The following is a 23393-nucleotide window of genomic DNA, read 5'->3' as shown; positions in this document are numbered from 1 at the left end:
GTGGAGCAGGGCTGAGTGAGGAGGGAGGAAGGGGTGGAGGGGTTGTCCGTTTGACCAACATCGATTTGAGCGGAGGTAGTCGACACTCGTGGACGAGCCTTTACCGCGGTGGCAACGTCGGTGTGACAGCTCCCCTTCGCAGCGAGGGAGAGAATGAGAATAGTGGATGTAGTTTGTACAGCGCGGCAACAGAGAAGTCACTTCAAAAGGTGAGCGGAGGCAGGTTTAGCGTCTCTGACACACTGTGTTGTCTTCTCCATCTGATTAGCGCTTGTAACGAAACGACCCGTTTGTTACTGTCTTTTCCTGTCCTGTTATGTTTTCACAACTTGCGCAACCAGCTAGAGATCAGTAAATGAACCCCTGTTCACTCGTTTTAAAACTAGTCGCACGTGCAGGGCTGTTAGAAAGCGCTCGTGTTAACCGTTAATGGAAGTGAAGGTTTGTGCTCGTGAATGTTTTAGGTTTTTTTTAGGGAACAGATACGGTTTATGGTGAGAGAAGTTGGCTAACTTCGCAAACCCTCTGTGGTTAAGACAAGTGTAGGAGCGGTATTCATTTTTGGGAATTTCTGATTTTGCATCACTCTCGCGAGCTTTCCAGCTGTTAAATTACGTGTTAACCGTGACAAGACAAGTGTTTAAGAACAGGGAAGATGACTCGGTGTCCTTAATTATCTGGCGTTTCACCCGAACACCACTAGTCTGGGGTTTTTTCTCACGAAGCAAAGACATTTCTTAATCAGTTTCGCTCTTACCATCTTTAAGTTCCGCATTGTGTTAATGTATGCTTCGCAGGTATGAGAGAAGTGTCAAAATCGGGAACTATAGTTGTGTTCGACACAATGTCCTGTCGTTTTATGTCCGAAAAGCGACATAGTTTTTTAACTGGAGCCAGCTGGGGTTTACTCTGAATATCCCACCACTCAGAAAGCAGACTCCAGCATCCGAAAGTAGGCCAGTAGCTGGTCTGTATGTCATGCTACACCGTGTTTGGTCCCCCCTCTGGAAGGTTAATGGGAGTCTGGCTGGTTCAAATGTGGAGTGGGGGGAGGTTACAGACAGACAGACTCAAGTGAAAGATGTCCAGCAGCTCTAGCTCTCCTGTGTTGGATTGCAGACTCATATTACAGATGTGCATATTGCTAATGTGCACATTACCTCTTTAATTTAAATATGTACTTGGTAATAGCATGAGAAGTATTGTACAGGCGTATTAAGTCAGTGCTATATTAGGTTTTCATACACACACTTCACAGCTGTGTTTTTTTAAAGATGCTGCTTTCTGTTCATATCAGAAAGGTGTTTCTATGTTTTTGCTTCTTGTTGTGAGAACCCCACCCATACGTCACAATTTCCTGCCTCTTTAATTATCTCCTGCATCTGTTCCTAATTATTTTAGTTAAGAACTGATTTCATTTGGTTTATGTTGTAAAGCTTTTGAGATAGCAATAAGTCAACCACCCTTTAATATTAGATTTTCCCTTATGAGAAAAATAAATCTGTAAATGTGTGTGCACTTACAGATAGGGCATGGCATTTTCAAAAATGAATATTACGTGGATCTCATCGTTTTCAAACCGTCAATTTGATCTAGAGTCCAACAGCACATGATGACTTTAGGATATGTGTGTGAGTAAAACTTTTCCCTTTAAACATTGTTCTGACTGCAAGCAGGATGTCAGCCACATGTGAGGCAGAGCATGTGAGCCCTTATTTTATTATCCTTGTCTTTTTTTTCCTAATGACTCACTAGAATTTGCCTTTTTTAGAACACTGATGTGTTCATTAAGCTTTTATAAATTTGCTGTTTTATATCCCTGCTTAGCAGACTTAAAAGCAATTATGTAGTATTATGTTCTGCGGTATTATAGATAATAAGTAAATCCCTTGGTTAGCACTTGGAGGAAAGGATCATAATTGGCTTTAGTCAAATAAACCATAAACACAGACGCTTTCTTTTTTTTACTCTGATACAACATTTACGTCTGTTTATGGTTCACATGTTCGTTTTCAGCCAGGAGTTTGCATTGTTTTCTGTTGGGATAATATTATTACAGCAGAGAAGCAACAATAGTCTTTTTGTTGGTCTGAATGGCGGCTTTATGATAGATTCCAAAGGCTTACAAATGGGCCAGTGTCACAAAAAGCACCGAATAGTGAAGCCTTTTGCCAGCCTTTTAAAGAAAGAAGAAAAAGAAACACTTTACCCCAATAGTGTAACCCGTGAAAGGTTTTCAGTGGCCTTGTCACATGATTAAACCACCTACAGGTAATCTCTGATCATCTTGTTGCAATGCAATCGTGGTCAGAGCTGGGGAGGTGTACCATATCGCGTGTGGGGGCTTAGTAGTATAGGCTATAGCTATGTTTATGAAAAGTTGTTCCGAGGCACACTTGAGGCAAGTCCAGGTGTTGGTCTGTTTTTATCAACCAACAAAATAATGTCTAATTTTTTGTTTTTCTTTTATTTACTGTATCGTGCATAAAGCTGTCCGGCCTATTTCAAATGAGAGCTACATCAGAACCAGAAGCTGCAACACTGCTTGTTGATCTGTATGAAAATGTCTCGCACATTGTGTTGTGAGCCATGCTAGGTCGAGATATCACAAATGGGCTGGTCAAAATCCCTTCATCTGACAGTATTATTCAATCATAATCTATGGTAGGGTAGATGTCACAGAAGCTATTTTGGACAGAAATGAGTAAGATTTTCCTCAAAATATTTCAATATCCCCAGCCATTAGTATTCTACATTTTTCTTTTCAGGGTGACAAGATCCTGGAGTTTGTGTCACCATGCATTGCGTAATAGACCTTTGCACACCCTGAATAGCTTTTCTGTGTTTTTACAGGCTACATACAGACAAACATAGTCACACTCACACCTACATACAACTTGGGTTCCTCATTTGCCAAACCTGTGCTTGCACTCCTAGAAAGAACTTGAAAACTCTGCACAGAAAAGCCAAAGTCATCCAGTGGATTGGAACTTAATAGTATAGTCCGTGAATATCTCAGAATAGTGGGGCATTTATGATGCTTTTATGAAGACTGCGATTGTTAGCACCTTTTAAAATTATATTAATACACAAGGATGATCATATTAAGAAGGCAGTTATAAGAGGGCAAATAGATTATAGATACCAGTGTAATAAAATTACTTTACACTATTATAATCCTTAAGTCTCAAATACAGCATTTTAGCATTTGATCAGTATGTTACTTTATCACAATCATGGTGCAAGAAACTAGGTTTCTGCGAGAACTCATTTTGACAGTTGCATGAGCTAGTTTGTCTATAAATGATCCCAATTCTTTTTCCCACACTCCGTCATTAGTGAAATTGAGGTCACACCACTGTTGAGATTGTAAATTGTCACTCAGGCTGAAAACTGCTACACCCATGAGGACACGAGTGGTCGGTTCATGGGATAATAGCTGAAATCTTTGTTTGTTTGTTTTTTGACATTTGTAGAATGGCTAAAACGGACCATCTTGGAATTTCCCCTCTATGATTGGCTCTGTTTGTGTCTTTTCTAGATGCCACTTTAAATTAGTTTTTGCCCCAAATACTTAACCTCGTTTTGCTGAACTGCTTTAAGTGTCCTTCCAGTGTATGCTGTCCCCCTTCCATAATCCTCTCTTTCTGTTCTTGTAAACAATCTTAAAACTGACCGAATCACACGCGCCGTGTGTAACGGTAAGCCTGGCATTTTGTCTTTTTTTTTCTTCAGCTTTTGACTTTGGCCGTTTTCGGCTCTTCCTCATTGGGTAACATCCTCTCTTTGTGTTCACCTTCTTGAATTATTTAATCTATTTGGCTTTCCAAAACCTAGCACTGTGCTGTGGTGGGCAAAATATAATGGTTTGTAAAGAGTGGAAGCTGTATCAGAGGTTACGTTTGAACTTAGTAATGTGACCTGAGCGTTTGCTCTTAATTTGGTGAAGGACGCTTGTTGTGCAGCAAGCTGCTTTTGTAAATGGTTAAATATGAGATCTGTCTATCATCAGCATGATTTAAGCATTGCTTTTTTTAAAACCTGTTTTTCTCTGTTTATTAGTCATTCAGCTTCACGTATGAGTTTACTAACATTACCACAACAGTAGTTATTTAAAGTGTGGATATACGTTGGGTTTTGGGTTTTTTCTAGCTACACCACTTATGTTGTGACTGTGTCTTTCCTAAGATGAGGATCCATTTATGAGAATGTGGCTTTCTCTGCAGGATCTGAGGTTTTGTGTTTATAAATATTCTTCCCTTGACATTCTTGTCCTCCTCATACCACTCCTCAAAAAATTGCTTGCACTCTGGGAAACAGGCCTGCGATGGGCTTGCTTCTCTAGCATCTAAAACTTTGTGTGGTCATTTTTATAATTAGACCCCCCCTTCCTGCTCTCAAGCCACAGTAATGAACAGAGACTGCTTTCAGTCTGAGTGATACAAGGTGAGGTGAGCCCTCTTCCTCCTGCTCCATCTTGTTTTTTTCTTTGTCATGAAAGGAAAAAGGGCACATTTGGATGGTGAGTAATGTTGGTATAATCTATGTTCTGTGTGGCTCTCTCTGGAAAAATGATAAGGCAGAGGGACATGGGTAATATAGAGTGCAGCAGGACAAAAAAGTCCTTAGGGACAGCAAGCTATTCTGAGCCTTTGTGCTTTTTCTCAGTCCCTGAGCTCTGGATGTTTCCCCCTGGGCCACAACGTCTGTGTCTGTATTTTCTATGCATAAACACTACAAAAAAGTGAGTGAGATGGGGCGGCAGGGGAAAGGGCCCAGACAGTAAGGAAGACAGGGAATCTTTTGTTAAGGAGACCATAGCTTCTCAAAAGTAAGATTTTCTCTAAGTGGCCTAAGGTGGGTGGTATTATTCTTGTCTCAAATTGTCCTTTGAATTCCTAGTATGGACTTGCTGTTTGCTTCAGCTCAGTCAAGAAAAGATTTAGTACACAGTTTATTTTACTTTGCTATGAGTCAGTAGCCACTATGAGCAAGCCTTGAGAAAAATGCTACTGGCATGGGCACGGTGAAACAAATGGCTCTTGTCCATGCACCATCACACCTGCCAAACATGTTTGTTAGTATGGAGCCATATATAGAAGCTGTTGATGATACTGAGATATCTGAGCTTGTTTTTTATATTAATGTGATCATATTTTGAGCATGTTAAAACGTGGCTTCTAAAAATATGACTTGGTAGCTAAATGTCCATTATATTGTACTTAGGAAAAATTCTCTCTGATTAACTCACCTTGAGTATACAATAATCTTGTTTCAGCTGCTTTGGTCTTGCTTTAATGGAGGTTTCATAACTTTATTTTTTTAGAGGCAAAAATAGTCACTCTTGTGTTTGTTGTAATAATGATTCCTGTTCTCTAAGTAGGTTCTAAGCTTTCTATGACATTCCTCATCTCTTAATAGTGCTCTCAGTTGGCCTCTATTACCATCTAATTTGACCCTGGATGATCATCTTTCTTCGCCCCTGCTTAAAGTAGGGAGGGCACCTCGTGGCCGTTGCTCTCTGTCTGCTTTTTCCAGCTCTTTTCTGCTTCTCTTGGACACATCCGTGCTTACATGCATACACTGTGTGTCTGACACCCATTACAAAACTGGAGCTCTGTTGCCATCTGGGACTTGAGCGTTCTTCATGTGGAAATTAAAGCCATGTGGTTGCTTGTAAGCTTCCCTTCTCTGAACTAGAATGACATACTTGTTCTTCACAGCCGCCACAAAGCTACACCACTGAGCTAATGTAATGACGGGGGAAATGGAATGCACCACAGGACATTCTTTCAATTTAATTGTCATAAATTGTTCTGCTAATGACTGTAGTAATTAATACGATTATAAACTTAAGCAACAGATGTATAATTCCACCATATTCTTAATTTGAATTGCTTTTTCATTTGATGTAGGGAAGTGAGAAACCCTTGATAAAGCATCAGATTTAGATCATTTACATCTTAGTCGTGACTCATTAAAAATGTGTTTGTCTTTGACACTTCATGCTTATTAGTACCCTGACAGTGAGGTTGTAAGATCCTCTGCAGGAACAGTGGTGGTTTACAGTACATGTTTATAATAAAATATGCATCTGAAGAGTGAGTGTGAGAGTTTACTCTGCAAGGTAACCAGGCTGAGTTGGTGCATGGTTCAAGCTTGTCTGATCTGAGTGTCCTTTGGCTGACCATGCAGCGCTGACTAATCGTGTGCTCAAAAGAACGAAACATCTGGCGTCTTTTGCTTTGCGTTGCCATCAGCAGTGAGGTTAGTGTTTTGAGTGACAGCCACATAAAATACATTAACGTAAAAATTTGATATTAATAACAATATTAATATCAGATATTAACAACGAATCTGACCTTCGGGATTCAGGTCAACTTTTTTCCAGTATTTCCAAATTTGACCTTAGCTCGTCTCCCTTGTGTTTTTGCCCTTGTGCTGGTACAAACTGTCTGAGGTAGTTTGACTTGAAGGCTTCAGTTCAAGATATCAACCCACATGCACATATTGCAAATATGTCATCGTGTCTCTATCTAAATAGGAGTCTAGCGCTTGTGGTTAGTTTCCAGGGCCCTACGGTAAGTTATTGCCAGACTACTTGTAATCCCAAGCTTTCATTCTTACTTGGCGCTTGTATAATCCTCTGTCTTAAATCGGAATCCGCTCGGATTAAGATTGATTATAAGCCAAAAGAGAGATGATCAGAAACCAAGGGAAACAGAAATATGTTTAAATAACATTTGAGAATTGTGTTCTGTTTCCTGTGAGATTAAATATATCTTTTAGTTTTTGAACCGCAGTTAGCTGATAGAACTATAAATGGCCTTTTGGTTTTCAGTGCGGAGAGCTGTTTAAAAGTGTGCTACCAGTAAGTCTTTGAAATAAAGCTACTTGGCTTAATTTTTTTCCTTGCAAAAGCCAGGCTGGTTATGGCTTTATCCATGACATTTTAGAGTATGTGAGCAACATTTAGAGATAGGAAATGTTAGTGATAAATCAGTAAAGGAAGTTTTGACTGCCGCATCACGGCATCACCGCTGAAGACCTTGTAATTAGCTGACTGTGACTCAGAATGCTTTGCAAGCTCTTTGTGGTTACAACTGTGCACTGTGAGCTTATATATGTGAGCCTAATTTAGAGCCCTATGTCATAACAGGAAATGATGTCATCTAAGCCTTAGTTTCTACCCTGTTAGCAACATGGTTGTCAAAACGTAGCCATACAGTTGTTTGTTTTGTTTTTCTTCTTCTGAATGTTCAGCGGTGTTAACCATCTCAAATTCCAGCTTACTGTTTGCTCACTATCTTCTCACTATCTCAAGCGGCCGATTTTGTTTCTTTCAAACACATAACCTTTATTCATTCCTTCTGTTTTCTACACAGTTAGACAAATGACACATCCCTGTTCATATTAACTCCCCCAGGTGTGATATTCGTGTGAGGTTTCTCCCACTTGGTGACCTTCTCAGTTGCTTAAGCAGATTTTCCATTGAGCTTCCATCTGTTGACACCCTGATCCCGACCACAAGTAACCACCTTCCTGTTCACCACTTAAAAAGGGCAGTAAAGTAAATTACTTTGATGCAGCCACGGATGTAGCCTCAGCTGTTTTCTCTTGTATTTTGCTTATGAGTCATAAGCAAATCACCAGTTGTATTAGTGTGATATGATCTTACTTCTCGGATGAGAGGTGAAACGTCTTCAGAAAACTTAAAGAAGTCCGGTCGCTTTTCTTTCCAAGCTCCTTAGATTACTTTGACCTGGATGACTGAGAACCTACACAGACAGATCAACTGCAGTTTTACTGAAATCTTTCTTGCTGATCACACAGTCCAAGTCTGAAAGAGTTGAAATATTTGTTTAATGGCTGGAGGAAGAAGAATTTTGTCCCACTCTTTCTGTAGTTTTCCTTGAACCTGTTATTGAAGGAGTGGCAGTCACTAGTTTCCTTTTCTTCCTGGCTCAAAAACAATGCTATCAGCAGTGTGGAGACTCAACACAGGAAGAAAGCATCTGAGACCTAATGATGAAGCCCGACAGATGCTTTAATTATTTATTTATTTATTTATTTATTTATTTATTTATTTTTAAAGAAATTCCCTCAGCAAACAGGACTTTTAAAAAGTGAAATTCCATTGTACAAAGCATAATGAAATGTTATACATATTCGGAGTGTGTATATATATATTTTATACATTTACAACTTACATTTATAAACATGTGAAAATGCAGTAAAGCAATCTTCACTTTGATGACCATAAGTGTTAAAGTTGTTGGCATATAAATCAATTAACTCCTCATGCATTTGAATTAGGTTTCACTGGCAGTACCATTAAAGCTGAACTCATAATAACAGAGCACGTTCTCTTGGCATAACCTTGCTTACACATCCGTGTTGTGTGACGTTCCTACTAAGTCATTGCATTAAAATAAGATTAGTCCTCGATATTCACTTAAATTCAGTGCATGTCTTAGAAGAGAAACATAAATTAAACTTTTGATAATTGTGAAAATACAATTAAATCAAGAGGGCTTAAAAATTCGATTAATTAAGAAAAACAATTATGTAGCTTTACAATGTGGTGCCATGACACTCCACACATCAACTCCGATGTTAAAAAACATTGTGTGCATAGTTAAAGTATTCAGTGCAATTCAGTTTTATTTATATAGCACCAGATCACAACAATAGTTGCCTTAACGTGCTCAGCTTTTTATTAATTTATTTCTTTACGACTTATTTAGCCTATGATAAATACACTAGTAAGACCAAATTATCTGATCATGTGATATAGGTAAGATAAGACTTTGGTTACCGAGCTCACCTCACAGACGGTTTACACAGCTGTTCAGAAAGTATGCTGATGCCATCAAAACCCTGAAATGGCTCAAGCTGAGGTGGATGAGAAAAGGGAAATTTTGAAAAGGAAAGCAAAGAGCAACAGAGTCCATTTGTTCAGAGGTCTGGTTTCACTGAGCACCTGTTTCTACTGTGGCAAACCTCTTCCATTATTAGGCTTAATTGTAGGAGAGTCCCAAGAAGTGCTCATATTTCAGCAGCACTGGATACCTTTTTATGTGTGTGGGAAGACACCTGAGAAACAAATTGCATCCTGAACTTGTACGTTTTGTGAATTGTAGATCGCTTCAAATGCAATGTCTCCTGTCAGCACAATGAGTAAGGGTCTGCAGGGAAAAGTTAAAGGGTCTTTGTGTGAGATGACAGGTGCATTCACACCTGTTGCTGCTTGGCATGCTACGAAAAATCTACTGCCTGAGGTTTCTGTTGGCTGCATGTGTCGAGAATCAGTATAACATAGTATTATTCCAAAGAGCTGACTTATTATTCTAATTTCCTGTGTAACCTTTTTAAAACAAACACTCTTCAAAAAGTCAATGTGAAGAATTGCATTGGACAATACCATGCAAGCTAATTCAGACAGCCAACTCTAACTGCACTGCGTCATAAACATGTAACATGCCTCATCCGTTATATTCCATATTTAAATTTCGAAATTTGCTACATGTCAGTGCCGCTGCTGCGCTGCATTGCTTCGTGCTGTTTCAAGCCCTCTACCAACTCCAGCATACACTCATAGGCTGTTTACCCCACAATTTCTGTATGTGTCATATTTTTATGGAGGGATCTCGTTAAGTTTAATGCAAGGAGATTGTAGCAGTTTTATCTTACAGTTATCTCTTTTACATTCAAGCAACATTTTATATCATGGATCAAGTGTGTAATTATCCTACCATACCAATCAGCAGTAAATCAATATTTACCTCAATATTAGGTCAATATTCTTCCACATGCCCAATGTATATGCCAATGCATTGGCATATACACAGATTAAGAGAGATTACTCTCTTAATCTATTTCTGTGTGTTTTCTTATAGATTTTGACATGAAGAAGGACATAGACACATTAATAGCAGAAGAACGGGCTGAAATCATCTCTAAATATGACAAGGTAGGTGTTTACAGGAAAACCTGTGACTGTGAACATTTCCATAGTGACCAATTTGTGGTTACACTTAGAATATTTTTGCAAAGCATAATGCATTTGTAGAGGTGTAGCCACAGAAGATTGTCACGTTTCATTTGGAGGATACTACACAGATCAGCATTCACACGCTCCCTACCTTTGCATGGGCTAAGTCTCAATTGCATCTGTCAGGAAGGCAGAACATCATCAGAAAATGTCAAGGCTCATGTCTCAGGCTCCTAATTTAAAATGTAGTGCACTGACTCGCAGGGTTTAAAGAGGAAAATAATGGATCTGTCCAAATATGCATGATTTGAACTGTTTGTGTTTCAGGGCAGGCAGGAGGGTGTCAGTATTGATCCGTGGGAGGATGCTGACTACAGCATTTATAAAATCACAGACCGCTTTGGCTTCCTGCAGTAAGTACATTTGAAGCTTTGGTCTCTACCTTGCACTATTTTAAATTTGTGCACATTCCCTTGCATTGAATTGGTCCCATCGTTCTGTCTATGCTACTTCTCAGATTATGATGATTTTTTTTATCATTATAAAATGTAGATTACTCTCTTAATCTACCGCTTTGATACATATTGTGTATTCCTGCCCTTCTCCAGTGAGGAAGAGCTTCCAACACCAAGTGTGCTTGAAGAAAAGGTATGAACATTTTAACGTATAGCTACTTCATATTTTTACCATTCAAGTGATCTATTTATGTCCGACTCTCACATGCACTGAACCACATGTTGTTTTGTCTTTCTTCTCTCCAGCAAAAGCAGCAGGAGCTCGAGCGAGTTGAGAAATGGCTGAAGATGGTGAAGAAATGGGACAAATACAAGAGCAGTGAAAAGGTCGATAGTCACCCATCAACATTCAGACACCAACATGTCTTAATTTAGCCCATGCTTCCTTTTTTCTGCTTGGCTATCTGATGTACTATTTCTGTTTCTTTTTATAATCTGTTTTCCATTCCTCTTTTAAGCACAGCTCACTCCTTTATCCATCTCCTCTTACCAGACTATCGTGAGGAGATGGCTAAAAAAAAAAAAAACAAGTACATGAGTGTATGAGATGAATCCGTGTCAATCAAGAGAGCTAAAAGGCGTACACCTCAAGAAGCATTCAAACGTGACGCCTGTGTTCATGTGTTTCTGTCACATCTGTTTCAGCTGGCGAAGCGTGTATATAAAGGTATTCCTCTCCAACTTAGAGGACAAGCTTGGGCCTTGCTTTTAGACATAGAGAAGGTGAAACAAGATGGTAAATATGAGGTAAGCTATTAAAATTGTTGGCAATTTTCTATGATTTTGAGAAACTGTGTCCTGGTTTTTACACACAGAAATGTCATTCCCCTGTTATCCAGAAAATGAAGCAGCAGGCTCGTAACTTCTCCACAGAAATTAAGCAGATAGACTTGGATGTTAACAGAACCTTCAGGAACCACATCATGTTCATGGATCGCTTTGGAGTCAAGTGAGTTCTTAGCTTCACTCAGGAGGAAGCTGAAGTATTTCATTGTATCCACATGTAACACATTATACACACATACAAACTGTTAAACCTTGGTTGTTGTTTTTTTGTTTTTTGTTTCTTTTTTGTTACAAGTGGCCTTGTCAGGTTTTTTTGTTTTGTTTTGTCAGGTCACATGTCCAGGTTTCCCCTGACAGAGGTTCCTGCAGGGTGTGACCTCTGACCTAAACGTTGCAGTAGCCCTGTCCCCTCCCCACTTACACACGCACTCACACAGTGCCATGCACACACACACAAAACCAAAGATGTGGTTTCCTCCTCTCTGCATTTTATTAGCCTTCCTGTCAGTGCGCAAAGCCCCACAGGAAATGGCATTATACAGAAATGTGCGCTGGCGTCACATGTACTGTAATACCACTGCAACAACAGAAACTTATATCACCAAATGTACACAGACTTACCTTCCAAACACTAAATACCTTCTTGTGTTTCTCATTGTATTTGCTTGGGGCAAGGCGCTGTTATGTGTTACTCTTCACTCTGAGTGTGTAACTGAGTGCTCTGTTTTTGCCCTTTGTAATGTACTTCCCCTCCAATTCAAAGCCACCGAGTCCAAATAGACCAAAACACCGCTCCATCCTGCCTGGCTGCCCACTCCTTCCCTGCAAGTCAGCAGCTGTCTCACACACACTGAGAAACTGACAGCTATTTAAAGCTCCTTTCCTGTCTCTGTCCCTGTCCATAAGACATCTATTTACTATAGAAGCCTGTGGGGGCATTGTCCTATCTACATCTGCGTACATTAGATCTGTTACTATCCCTACGCCGTGTGCACGTTGTACACATTAGCCTACACACATTGGCCGCCTGTGTTCAAGGTCTGAAGCAGTTGTAATCAGATGTAATTTCTGGAACATCTGTGGGGCTTTCCATATATGACAGCATATTTTCACATATCATGAACAAAATATATACTTCTCTACTTCACAAGGTCATTACGAAAAGAAAACCATAAAAGTTAACTTTTTGGTCTTTTTTTTTTTTTTCTTCAGCCATAAAAGAAGTCCTGTCACACATTAAGACTTAAATGTGTAGCAACAATACTGAGGGTTGATTAAGCGACTGGGTGGATAAAATAATTGGTTCAATTGAACCGCTTTACTCCGACACAGCGTTTCAGTTTGTTTGGTTGTTTTAACTGGTGGCTTCTCTGTTCTCTCTCCAGGCAACAGGCGCTGTTTCACGTACTAGCTGCTTACTCTGTCTACAACACGGTGAGCAAATTTGTCCGTGTATCTGTGTCCGTACTTACGGTAACATTGTGTTGCATAATATGGAGGAGTCTTGTGTACACTAGCTGCACAGGAACAAGCAGCACATCCATCAAGAGTGTTAGTTTCTGTACAGTGGAAAACAGGCCGAGCTATCCAGACCCATCTGTTGTCACTCTTGTTTAAAGCCTTAGGAGAGATCTTTTATTTATGACTGGCTTGGCCTAATTGCTACACAGTGTAGCAGATAGACCGTTGTTCACACTATTAGACCAACTTCCCCTTTTGACAATATTTTAGCTTCAGGACAAATATTAAGCCAATTCACTCTCTTTTGTTCTAAGATTTTATTCTGTCTTAATGTAAGAGGATGCCTTGTTTCCAGCTAAGCGCAGCTTTTAGAAAAACAAACCTCACATCCTCATTTCTCATAGAAGCCAAGTTGGTTACTTTTCACTTAGCAGTCATCTTAACAGTGTCTCTGCACCAGTGTCTTTGAATCACAGTTGTGGATCTGAAGGCAGAGATAATGAGTTTTTCATGCATCTGCTTGAGGGTCTTAGTGTATTTTTCCAAGTGTTTCTCTTTGCATGGTGAAATTCAGAGTTTACACACATGCACAGAATCACCAGCACTCGTATGCATTTGTATCCTGTGTCTGAACACTTACATCTATCATTTGCATTCATATTGAACAGATTTTAATATTCCTACGCTTTTCAACTAGCAGAAATTTAGCAATAGACTTTTGAAGAGTACACCACACGCAGGCAAGCCAAAGTCTGTTTTTCTGATTGGTTTTTGTAGTCGATTCCTGTGTGGTAGAGGTGTTTGAGCCAGAGGAAATGGGCATGTGTCGTTCCCTTTTTCCTTTTTCCCCTCTTCTCACACACTGCTCAGAAGAAACTGGGTCAGTAGGAGAGCCAAGAGAGAAAAGGGAAGAGAGAGTTGGAGGGGGGGAGGCATGTTTGTTCTTTTTGCCTATGTGATGGTAGTGAAGAATGTGGGGAATGTGTAGTTTAACCTCACCATAACCCTAACTGTATTTATGCTTTTCCTTGGAAGGATATTCTGTCGTGTCCGTTGGTAGCTACACAATAAATCAGCCTTAATATGGACAAATACTAAGCATGTGTCTGTGTTTGCATGTATGTGCTTGCCAAGGGCTAGTTTAGTTTAAGTCACTGAATCATTGTGAAGTCATATTGTCAGTAATTGAAGCTGGATGCATGACATTACTGAGAGTCTTTGATTGGCTAGTGTACATATTTGTACAATCCAGGTTTGAAGTGCTGATAATACCAACACTACATCTTGTTGTGTACAGTAAAACTTCCAGAGTCTGTCTTCAGACCTCATAAGACATTCAGATGCTCTCTGTTCCCTCATTTCTTAGCGTGTGTGTGTGTGTGCGTGTGTGTGCGTGTGTGTGCGTGTGTGTGTGTGTGTGTGTGTGTGTGTGTGCGCGCGCTATTAAATTATGAATACTTCCTCTCATTTGCCCGTTCTGTTTAACTAAAGCCATTTCTGCTCCTGTCTTCCCCCAGGAGGTGAGCTACTGCCAGGGGATGAGTCAGATCGCTGCCATCTTGCTCATGTACCTGAATGAGGAGGATGCCTTCTGGGCTCTGTCCCAACTCCTTACCGACAACAAGCATTCCATGCACGGTGAGACAGAGATGGGAAACAGGAAAGCACAGCTAATTAATGTCTGGGAAGTAACTGTACTGTTTAAAACCAATTAAAAATATAAGGATGCTTTACTAACTTTAGTAATCGTTTTCTCTTTAATTTGTATATAATACATCTCTGCTATTGCCATACACAATTTATAGTCTGCTGACTAATTTTTTTCCCTCCCCGCTAGGGTTCTTCATCCCGGGATTTCCCAAGCTGCACCGTTTCCAGGCTCATCATGAGCTAATCCTGTCCAAAATGCTGCCTAAGCTCAAGAAACACCTGGTGAGTAGCAGACTGATGACTGATGCCTTCCATCCATCCTTCCATCCACAAGAGTAATTGAGCTCTTTGAAACCTTAGAAGTTCAGACTCATTTCAAACAATCAGGTCATTTCTCATTTTTTTGATTAATTCATGTTGCAAAGGACCGCATGTTGCAGATCTTAGATCCCAGAGTATTTGGAAAGCGAGATTTATAACTGAAAACAAATTCTAAGGCAGAGTTTCGCATTCATTCCTGCTCCACAGGACAAGGAGCAGATGACAACAGGGATTTACACCACAAAATGGTTTCTGCAGTGCTTCATTGAAAGAGTGAGTATTTGGATTTCCTCCAGATCTTCACTGTTTTTTCGGGGGGGTTATATCTAGTCCCATTAATGAGTGCCTCACAATGCTTTCTTTTACTTTCACTTTTAAATTAGAACTACACCTATGGCAGTTTTATTATGTTTTGATGAGACTGACTCTTAAATTAACAGACACCTTTCACCCTCACCCTGCGTTTATGGGACATCTACATATTGGAAGGGGAGAAGATGCTATCTGCTATGGCTTACACTATCCTCAAGTTACACAAAAGTGAGTATGAGGCTGTGCCATGCCGCGCTTTATCCCTAGATACGGCCGCGGCTGCTGTTGCTACACGAGTGTGTGTTACTGTGTGGATTACATCGCACGCTTCCTCTCGGTTGGCTGCTTCCTAACTGGATGGCTTACATAACAGAAGTAGTCGGTTGCTGTGGAGAAGAATCAAAAGCTGATTTTTCATTGGGTGGCATACTCTAGCACTGGCTCGGCACATTGGTTGATTTCTTGCAAAACAACTCCTTTAACAGGCCAATTCTTTACTTGGCATCTCTTTACTTGGTATCTTTAAACATTACATCTGAGCTTAACTACTCTTTTTAACAGTAACATTTCTATTCCTCACCTCATGGAGATTATCCTCATAGATTACTTTGCTCCTCCTTTGTCTGTATTGTGTGTGTAATCAGAGCGCCTGCAGAAACTTCAGTTAGAGGACCTGAGAGAATTTCTTCAGGAGCAGCTGGCTGCTTCTTTCTTCATGCCTGATGATGCTGTAGTTGAACAGTTGCAGACAGCAATGACTGAACTACGCAGTAAAAAGCTGGACCAACCTCCTCCAGGTGCACCTATGTTCTTTTACAGGCCTTTTTCCCCCCCCCCATCCTAAGCTTCTTTGTCCACAGCGTTTGTCTTGTAATAACCCACAAATTCTGTTTCCTTTTTTAGCCAAGTCAGATGAGTTACCCAAGAAGCCTCTGGGTCAAGAGAGACCAGTTCTCCTTCTCCCATTGCAGCCTGACTCTTCTGTGAAGGTCAAAATAAGTCCGCAGTCTGAGAGCCAGCCCAGTACAGATACCCAGGAAACAGTTGGCATCACCCCACATCAGCCTCCCTCCCTTGAAGAGCCCCAGGAATCAAGAAGCCTCTCCAGGCCAAACACACCTAGTTTGCCTTCACCAGACCCTGTTGTGGTTCACACACAAGGGACACCATCTTCTCTGAGGCCTTGTCGAAATCCTCCGATCCCTCCAAAAGTAGGGGTAAGGAGAGATGTTAAGGAATTGTTCCCAGCAGTTAGTCAAGAGAGGGGCAACGAGGAAAACGAGACCTCAGTCACAGAGATCCAAGAAGAACCTGTGGATTGGCCTCCACCCTATGAGCCCCCTCCCTTGGATATGCATACAATGGAAGCTGAGGAGGAAATCATGGATCTCCCTGATCTACCACCTCCACCTTTCATTTTCCCTAACCAGATTGACCAAATGCCACTGGGAGGTTGTTCGCCCCATCTGGGAGCTAGGACTGGCCCGGGTATCCAGCAGTGCTCTCACTCCCCCCGCTCAGCCTCACCACTGGTCAATCAAATTAAGCTATCCCCAAAACTATACCCTAAACCTCCGACATCACTTGACATTTTGCAGAAAAAATCTTTGCCCTCAAAACCCTCCCCCAATCGTGCCTTCACAGATTCGTCTTCCTCTCCCAGAATTCCCCCAAAGCCAACCAAGTTCCCAGTCTCTCTATACGTCCCGGTATCTGCAGGAGATAGACGGCCTTCTAACACCTCACAGTATGACAACCTTTCGGAGGTTGATGAAGATGACCGTAATCTAGAAAGAGTGCTGAGCTCCACTCCTGAGGAAATTCCTAGCCTGCACAACAACCCATCATACAACAGAGAATATGACCCTGCTGTGTACCCTCTGCCTCCACCTCCTGTCTACATGCATCACTCTGCTTCCCCTCCCTCACTATGTGCCCTTCCCAGTTTGCCACAAGAACCAGAATATGTAGGAGAGGGCAGTTGGGTGGAGGATCCTATCCTTGCCCCTCCTCCACCTAGTTTTGCCGACAGACTTAGTCCCCTCCAATGCACCACTGCCAGCTGTTCAGACCCGCACAAAGCCATGTCACCCGGTTATTCTAAGCCTTTCTCCAGGGGCCCCAGAGACCATTCTGCCTTCCCAGCACCGCTGTTGTACACCGGGTCACCTCCGACTCACTTAAGATCCTCAGGACAGTCAGAAGTAGGAGTAGCTTTGGTCCAGTCCAGTCCAGACTTTTGCAGGGTGCCTCAAAGTGGACATCAGTTGCCCAAGTCGGTGACATTTTAAAGTGTTATACAAATGTTACTGAGTTATTGATTTTGACAATATGCTTGGGATTCTCTGTTACTGCTTGTCTAGTTTTCAAAGACATTTTCAAGGTGAAAGGCCAGTAAGTTTTAAATTTGTTGTGTGTGTGCTCGCGTGTGCTCATGCTTCGTGTATTAGATTCTTGCACCTTCTTTTATGGGCAGTGGTGTCAAATTTGTATTTAAATTCTGTTGGCTGCACAGAAAAAGTGTTAACTTGCCTGCTCTTGTTGTCATGTGAGAAAATGAGGTTTCAGTTTTTTGGATTGTAATAAGAAATTTTCAGGCTGTTTGTCCATACAACCTGCGCATTTCACCATTGGTTTGTTTCTCTCTGTTTAACAGTGTCCCAACAAAGTGTCTTAACCTTATCATTGTGCACTGAGGGTTGCAACTCTAACACAAGGGCTTTGAGGCTGCCAAATGAGACCTTGCAACCAAAGCCTGTACATTTATGCTGAATTTATATCAAACTGTGAGCAGGCTCACATATCTAACAGTATATCAAACTGTAATGAGAAACTGTTATTATTCTTTACAGAATTTTTAGGTCAGTACTTGATTTAAAAAAGGACCACTAATGCAGTGCACAGGCAAACCTTTCAGAGAGTTTAAAGCTGTATCCACCAGCAGCAATATGAAACGATGTGATACTTCTCTGCTTTAAATACTGAAGTTTATATCACATGAAGCCTGGTCAGGTCAGCTATTTCCCAGGCAGGTAGCAGTGGGTACTTTGTCTTTTTAATTTCTTTGTTTGGATGCTTTTGTTTTTCAAAGTAATAGTTCCAGTGTTATCTGTTTGTCTAATACTTGATCTCACAGCAATAATGTACTGTGTATATAAACATGCATGTATCAAATTTAATTAAGGAAAGACTAAAATGAGGTTTTATTCCATCACATCAGCAGTTTCTCAGTAAAATCCATTGACACTTTATTTGAGAGTAGCGCCATCTAGTGTTCAGTGGTAGAATAGATTCAAAGACCGAGATGCTTTTTGGGAAACTACTTCTGCTTGTTAATAGTTCTTCCTTTTATTCTTGGTTATGAATGTGCACATATTCAGAGACTTATACATGAGCAAATCCCATATCTCACTGTTTAAAACTGATATAAACCAGGAAGAAAAATTCATCTGAGTTTCTTCACATACTTTAGAGCTATTGGTGACTTTAGTGTTTTATTTAATTGCTATAAGGACTTTTTTTTTTTTTTTTTTTTGAGAAATGGAAGTTGAGCCATAATATAAAATACAAGGAACTACTGTATAGTCAAACATGTTTATGTTCTTACAATTATGACATTGTATGTAAACATCAGTTTTGGGTTTTGTTTTGTTTTTTTGCACTGACATTTGTTATTACAGACTTTGCTGTTCTTAATGGGTTTGTTTTTTTTATGGAATTACAAATTAGTGCTAAAGTCTTTGGTCTAGGTTTGCAGACTCACTGTACATTCTTGTCTAACAACTTGGACCTTAGCTCCCACACAAGTATATTTTGGCTTGCTGGAGTATTCTGTCATGTGACCTGCCCACCAATTGTGGATCAGTACTCCTTTTATGGATCTGTTTGGCATCAGTGAGATTTGGGCTCAGACCAAAGCTTTTGTGCAGTTATGCAACTATGAGTTTTATAAAGAGACAAACCCGGGTTATCTGTTCTTTTTTTTTTTTTCTCTCCTCTTTTCTGCAAAGACAATTCACAACTGCTTTCAGATATTTATTGCACACCCCACAGTATCATATAGTGTATATACCTCAATATCAAGGTGCTTAAATTAGTTTTTTTATTTATTCCTTTACACAAAGTACATTAGGGCACGAGATTTAAATTTAGACCTTTAGAAGTTCCTTAATATTAAATATGAAAGAACATTCCAACATAATCCACTGATTCAACGCCAGCATCCTACAGTACGTATAATATTCGTACTTCATATTTTATCTGCAGCCACCCTGATTTTTCTCCTGTTGGAATGGGTTAAACATACATTTTAGGTATAAGTGCACTCTTGTCTTCAACTTTGGTTGTTCTTGACAAAACAGTTAAAGGCTACAAGCGTCACAAGTTTTTATGTTTTTGCAGAAAGTTTCTGTACATTCATGTATCAAGTTGTGACAAATTGTCATTTTTACCCAGACAAAATGAACGGCTTGTCATAGATGTGGTTACTGGGAACACAAAATGCTGTCTGTACATTGACAGTATTGACTGATTTGCTATACACTGAGGAGAATGGATGAACAAATGCTGTGATTAGGTTTATATAAATTCAAAATAGAAGTAACGCCTGTAACCTAAAAACTTTAGTGCAAGGAGAAACCACATGCAACCTCAGCACAGACACAGTCCACCCGCTGAGGACGGGGTAGTAAGTAGCACAGCTACGCCCACACCGCTCGTATCGTTCATATCCTAAGTTGAGCCATGAGGTTGGAAAGGGAGGTAACGCTGTTCCTTAGTTTGGAGTCTTCTTCCTGTCCCAGTGACACTCCAGCTAGGCGTGTGGAACCGTTTACTCCCATAATGCACGGCAGACTGAGGAACACCTCTACAGCTATGCCACCCCAACCCTAAAGTAAACAGAAAAGGCTTTTTTTTAGAACAAGATAATCAATGACCTTTCCTACAATGCCCTGAAAGCATCACACACTCACACTCTCTCACACACACTCACTCACATTATTTGAATTAGTTGCTTCAATAACAAGCCACTTAGTGTTGCTACCTGAGCAAGTGTGGAGACAGAGTGCACCTTCCTCTTATCTGTCAGGACACTATTTGTAATGTCGGCGATAGAAAGGCCCACCGACCATGACCGCTGGCCTCGATTTTTCATGATCTCAAAGGCTCTGCAGGCACAAATTAAAATAAACAATTTTTTAAAAAGAAAAATATTTACTTAATTGATCAAAAATGCACTTATAATATTTTACAGTTATTATAACATTTTGTTCAAAGTTATAATAATTCATTCCAGTACCTGTCTAACAGTGGTTTGGTAGAGCTGGATCCTTGGGCAATCTCAGGTGATGCACTGGAGTTCAACCCAGAGTTACTCATCACAGCAACTGTGAGACAAAAACAGAAACGTAATTGTTTGGGTGACTGGTGTTTTTTTCCAAGTCCTTAGAATAGAAAGAAAGTACAAGTTGAACCGGTAGTGCAGCATTACTGCTTATGGTTGAAATGGTTGGGGGAAAAACACGTGAGGTGAATAAATGGGTTAAGACATATCTGTAAATGGAAAAACCGTCAGTGTACAGGTCAGGAACTCACTGAAGGAAAAAAAAAAAACCAACAAATATTTAAATAGTCAGTCCTTTCTTTCTGGCTCACTTTTGTTATCTGAAAGTTCTCCTATGACCCAGGCTGGTTTGTGTGTGTTCAGGTTGATATCCATGACATGACTGAGTCGCTCCGAGTCCAGGTTACACCCTGCTCCAATCACATGTGTTGGAGGCAAGCCACTCTGCCTCCAGGCAACGTGGGTCATTATGTCCACTGGAGAGAGAGAGTGAGTGACCGTACGTTATTTATATAATGAGCCGAGCAGTCAGTAGAAGGCGTGTCTGCTGCTGTTACCGACCTGGTTGTGATGCAATTAGCATCACTGCGCTAGGGCTGAGACGTGCCAGACTGGGAATTATTCCTCTGTACAAGTCAACGTTGGTCTGTACCACGGTGACATACGACTGTTCACTGCTCCATGCGTTTGCAGTCACCACGACCACCCTGGAGCCTGCAGAGGCTGAGATATCTAGCACAGCAGAGACAATGGTAATTAATTCCTGCAGACCTGTCACAGCAAAACTTGTAAAAGAAAAACACAAAGCTTAGGCATTGTTAATTCAGCAAACATTGACTGTGGCATTCCCATTCTTGTTCAAATGTTTTCTTTTTCCTCTTTCCTGATGAGTCATCAAATATGCTCTCTACACAAGCACAGTGCCAGTCCTCTCCCTTCTAATCAAACTGACATCACTGGTGACTCAGCAAAGAAGCATCTCTGGGTTATTTGATGGTGCAGTGTGACGTACCTCTGGATACTTCAACCTTTGGCAGACTGAAAATCTCCAGATCTGTACTGCCACCCTTGGTGGAACTCTCAGCGACATCAATGAAAACCAGTTTATCCACTTTACACTGGATGAAAAGCAAATAACAAGATAAACCACTTCTGAATAGTAAAATAGGAATTGCTAACATCTGAAGCTGGTGAAATAATAATTGTATGACATAACAGTTTATTAAAAAAAATACAATAAAATCAGGTGATTACCTTGGATAAAATGCTCATCACTGATGCCATTCCTAAATCTCCTCCCCCAATAACTGAGACTTTGTTGATTGGTTGATCGTGATGGCTGATTCCACCTGAAATTTAGTAAAGCCATCACTATGAACTACTTGTCTCATTAGTGATCATCAGTTATAATAAAACTATATATTAGGAGTTGCACCATCACTGATACGGAAATTGGAGACAAACGCCAGGAGCTCATGGGGATCTTTCTTGTCTGTTGTGGTCTTTGAGGACAATGGAGGGTCTTCCTGAAATTTGGTAACCATCTCATTCAGAAGACCCACCACAGATGACTTTGGCTGTTACAGAGGAAACGAAACAGCAACATTTCAGCACCTTGTCCGCTTTTAATTTTAAATTTCAACCAGACAGTACAAGATCTTACATGATCCCAGTTGTGAAGGCCAGGTAGGTGGATACGTCCATGGGCATCAACGTGCTTGCCCTCTCTGATGACCATGTTAGAAGTGGGTTTCAAGTGGCATATGGGAGGAGTGAATGGGAAGGAGTCCAACAGCCACAGCTGAATGGGGAAGTTGTAGGAGCGACCTTTGGACAGAGACACCTCAGTCAGTACAAAATTATGACCTCATGCTCAAATTAGTGATGCTATTAAATTATACAACTCTTTCTATCAAAATTGGGAGGCAAGTGAGAAGAGTTTGGGTCAGCCACACCTTCATATTGGACCGGGATGGTGCCAGTTAATTTCAGAAGGTCTTTTTGGGTGCTGTCACTAAATGCTGAAATATCAGTAAAGATAGTATAAGTTTAATGTTCTTGTGTGCGAAGGTCAGCAGTAAATGGGTTTAATGTAAGAACTTACTGTATGTGCCTGTGGATAGCGTCATCCCAGGATAGATTCGATTGATTTTCTCCAACTCCTCAACAGCAACATCACGAAATTTGTACTAATATCAGGGGGCAGAGAAGGAAGACTTAACTGTTTCGTATTTGGGTTATATATTACACACATGAGGTATATTGTACCACATCAGTTCTCTACAGATTTGGGTCATTACAGTAATCTTTTATTTACATTAATTAATTTATTTGTGGCTGTAAGAACATTTGTCATCGTACATTTATTCTGACAACAAAACACCCAACAATTACTTTTATATTGACATTTTCTTGAAGGGTCCAACAGGTCATTGCGTATTGCTGTATTCCACACCTACAATGGAAATGCTCATTGGCACAAACAACAATAAGTGAAGCACAATAATACTGCAGTCCACGCAAAGTTAGACACGAGTAGAAAGCAGCTCAGTTTAGCACTTTTTAATTGCCCTTCCTGTCTCATTACTATTTTAAATAAGTTACCATTCTGTTCTTTTTTCCCGTCTCATTGCCATCCAGGTTTCTCTCAGACTTCAGTAACAGAGCTGGTTCGGCTAGTTAGTGAAGGGAGACAGCAGCTAACCTAGCCTGCTATACTACCCGGCAATTATGTTTTGAGTTTTAACTTAAGAGGATCTTTCGAAGCAGCTCGTAATAAATCACTAACCTTCGAAAGAATCCGCTGGATTTTCTCTGACGTGAGGTCCATCTATTAAAGCACGACTCCCCGAAAGAAAATAAAAAATAATCCTCGTTTCTTTTGATTTCCACCAGACTGAGACTTTGCTTCCACTTGAACTCTAAAAAACAAACTTCCGCAAACTTTAAGGAGTAGTCAGGCGACACAGGGCGACGGATCCCGCCCACTTGTGACATCAACTACGGCAAA

The 23393-nt window shown here is 40.5% G+C and overlaps 2 protein-coding genes across 2 annotated transcripts; one reads left to right on the top strand and one right to left on the bottom strand.

The window, feature by feature from the left end:
* Positions 1–55: 55 nt before the first annotated feature.
* Positions 56–18996, top strand: LOC308386077 (uncharacterized protein). The gene is made up of 14 exons (XM_080865357.1): positions 56–209; positions 9900–9973; positions 10322–10407; positions 10603–10642; positions 10756–10836; positions 11155–11256; positions 11349–11458; positions 12681–12729; positions 14274–14394; positions 14594–14688; positions 14935–15000; positions 15168–15267; positions 15684–15836; positions 15943–18996. The coding sequence occupies exons 2-14, from the start codon at positions 9908–9910 to the stop codon at positions 17328–17330; spliced, it is 2457 nt and encodes an 818-aa protein (XP_080721483.1). The 5' UTR covers positions 56–209; positions 9900–9907; the 3' UTR covers positions 17331–18996.
* Positions 18997–19072: 76 nt separating this feature from the next.
* On the bottom strand, positions 19073–23354 carry uevld (UEV and lactate/malate dehyrogenase domains). The gene is made up of 12 exons (XM_080865414.1): positions 23172–23354; positions 22488–22572; positions 22339–22404; positions 22047–22210; positions 21819–21960; positions 21638–21732; positions 21396–21501; positions 20945–21115; positions 20695–20859; positions 20339–20426; positions 20084–20207; positions 19073–19928 (listed from the first exon to the last, which is right to left on the bottom strand). Exons 1-12 carry the CDS (start codon positions 23211–23213, stop codon positions 19764–19766), a joined length of 1413 nt encoding a protein of 470 aa, XP_080721540.1. The 5' UTR covers positions 23214–23354; the 3' UTR covers positions 19073–19763.
* Between the last annotated feature and the right edge of the window lie 39 nt (positions 23355–23393).

The sequence above is a fragment of the Rhamphochromis sp. 'chilingali' genome (genome assembly GCF_963969265.1).
Source record: "Rhamphochromis sp. 'chilingali' genome assembly, chromosome: 2".
Taxonomy (NCBI): domain Eukaryota; kingdom Metazoa; phylum Chordata; class Actinopteri; order Cichliformes; family Cichlidae; genus Rhamphochromis; species Rhamphochromis sp. 'chilingali'.
The sequence above is the reverse complement of the archived record's forward strand: the minus strand, read 5'-3'. Positions and strand labels throughout refer to the sequence as shown.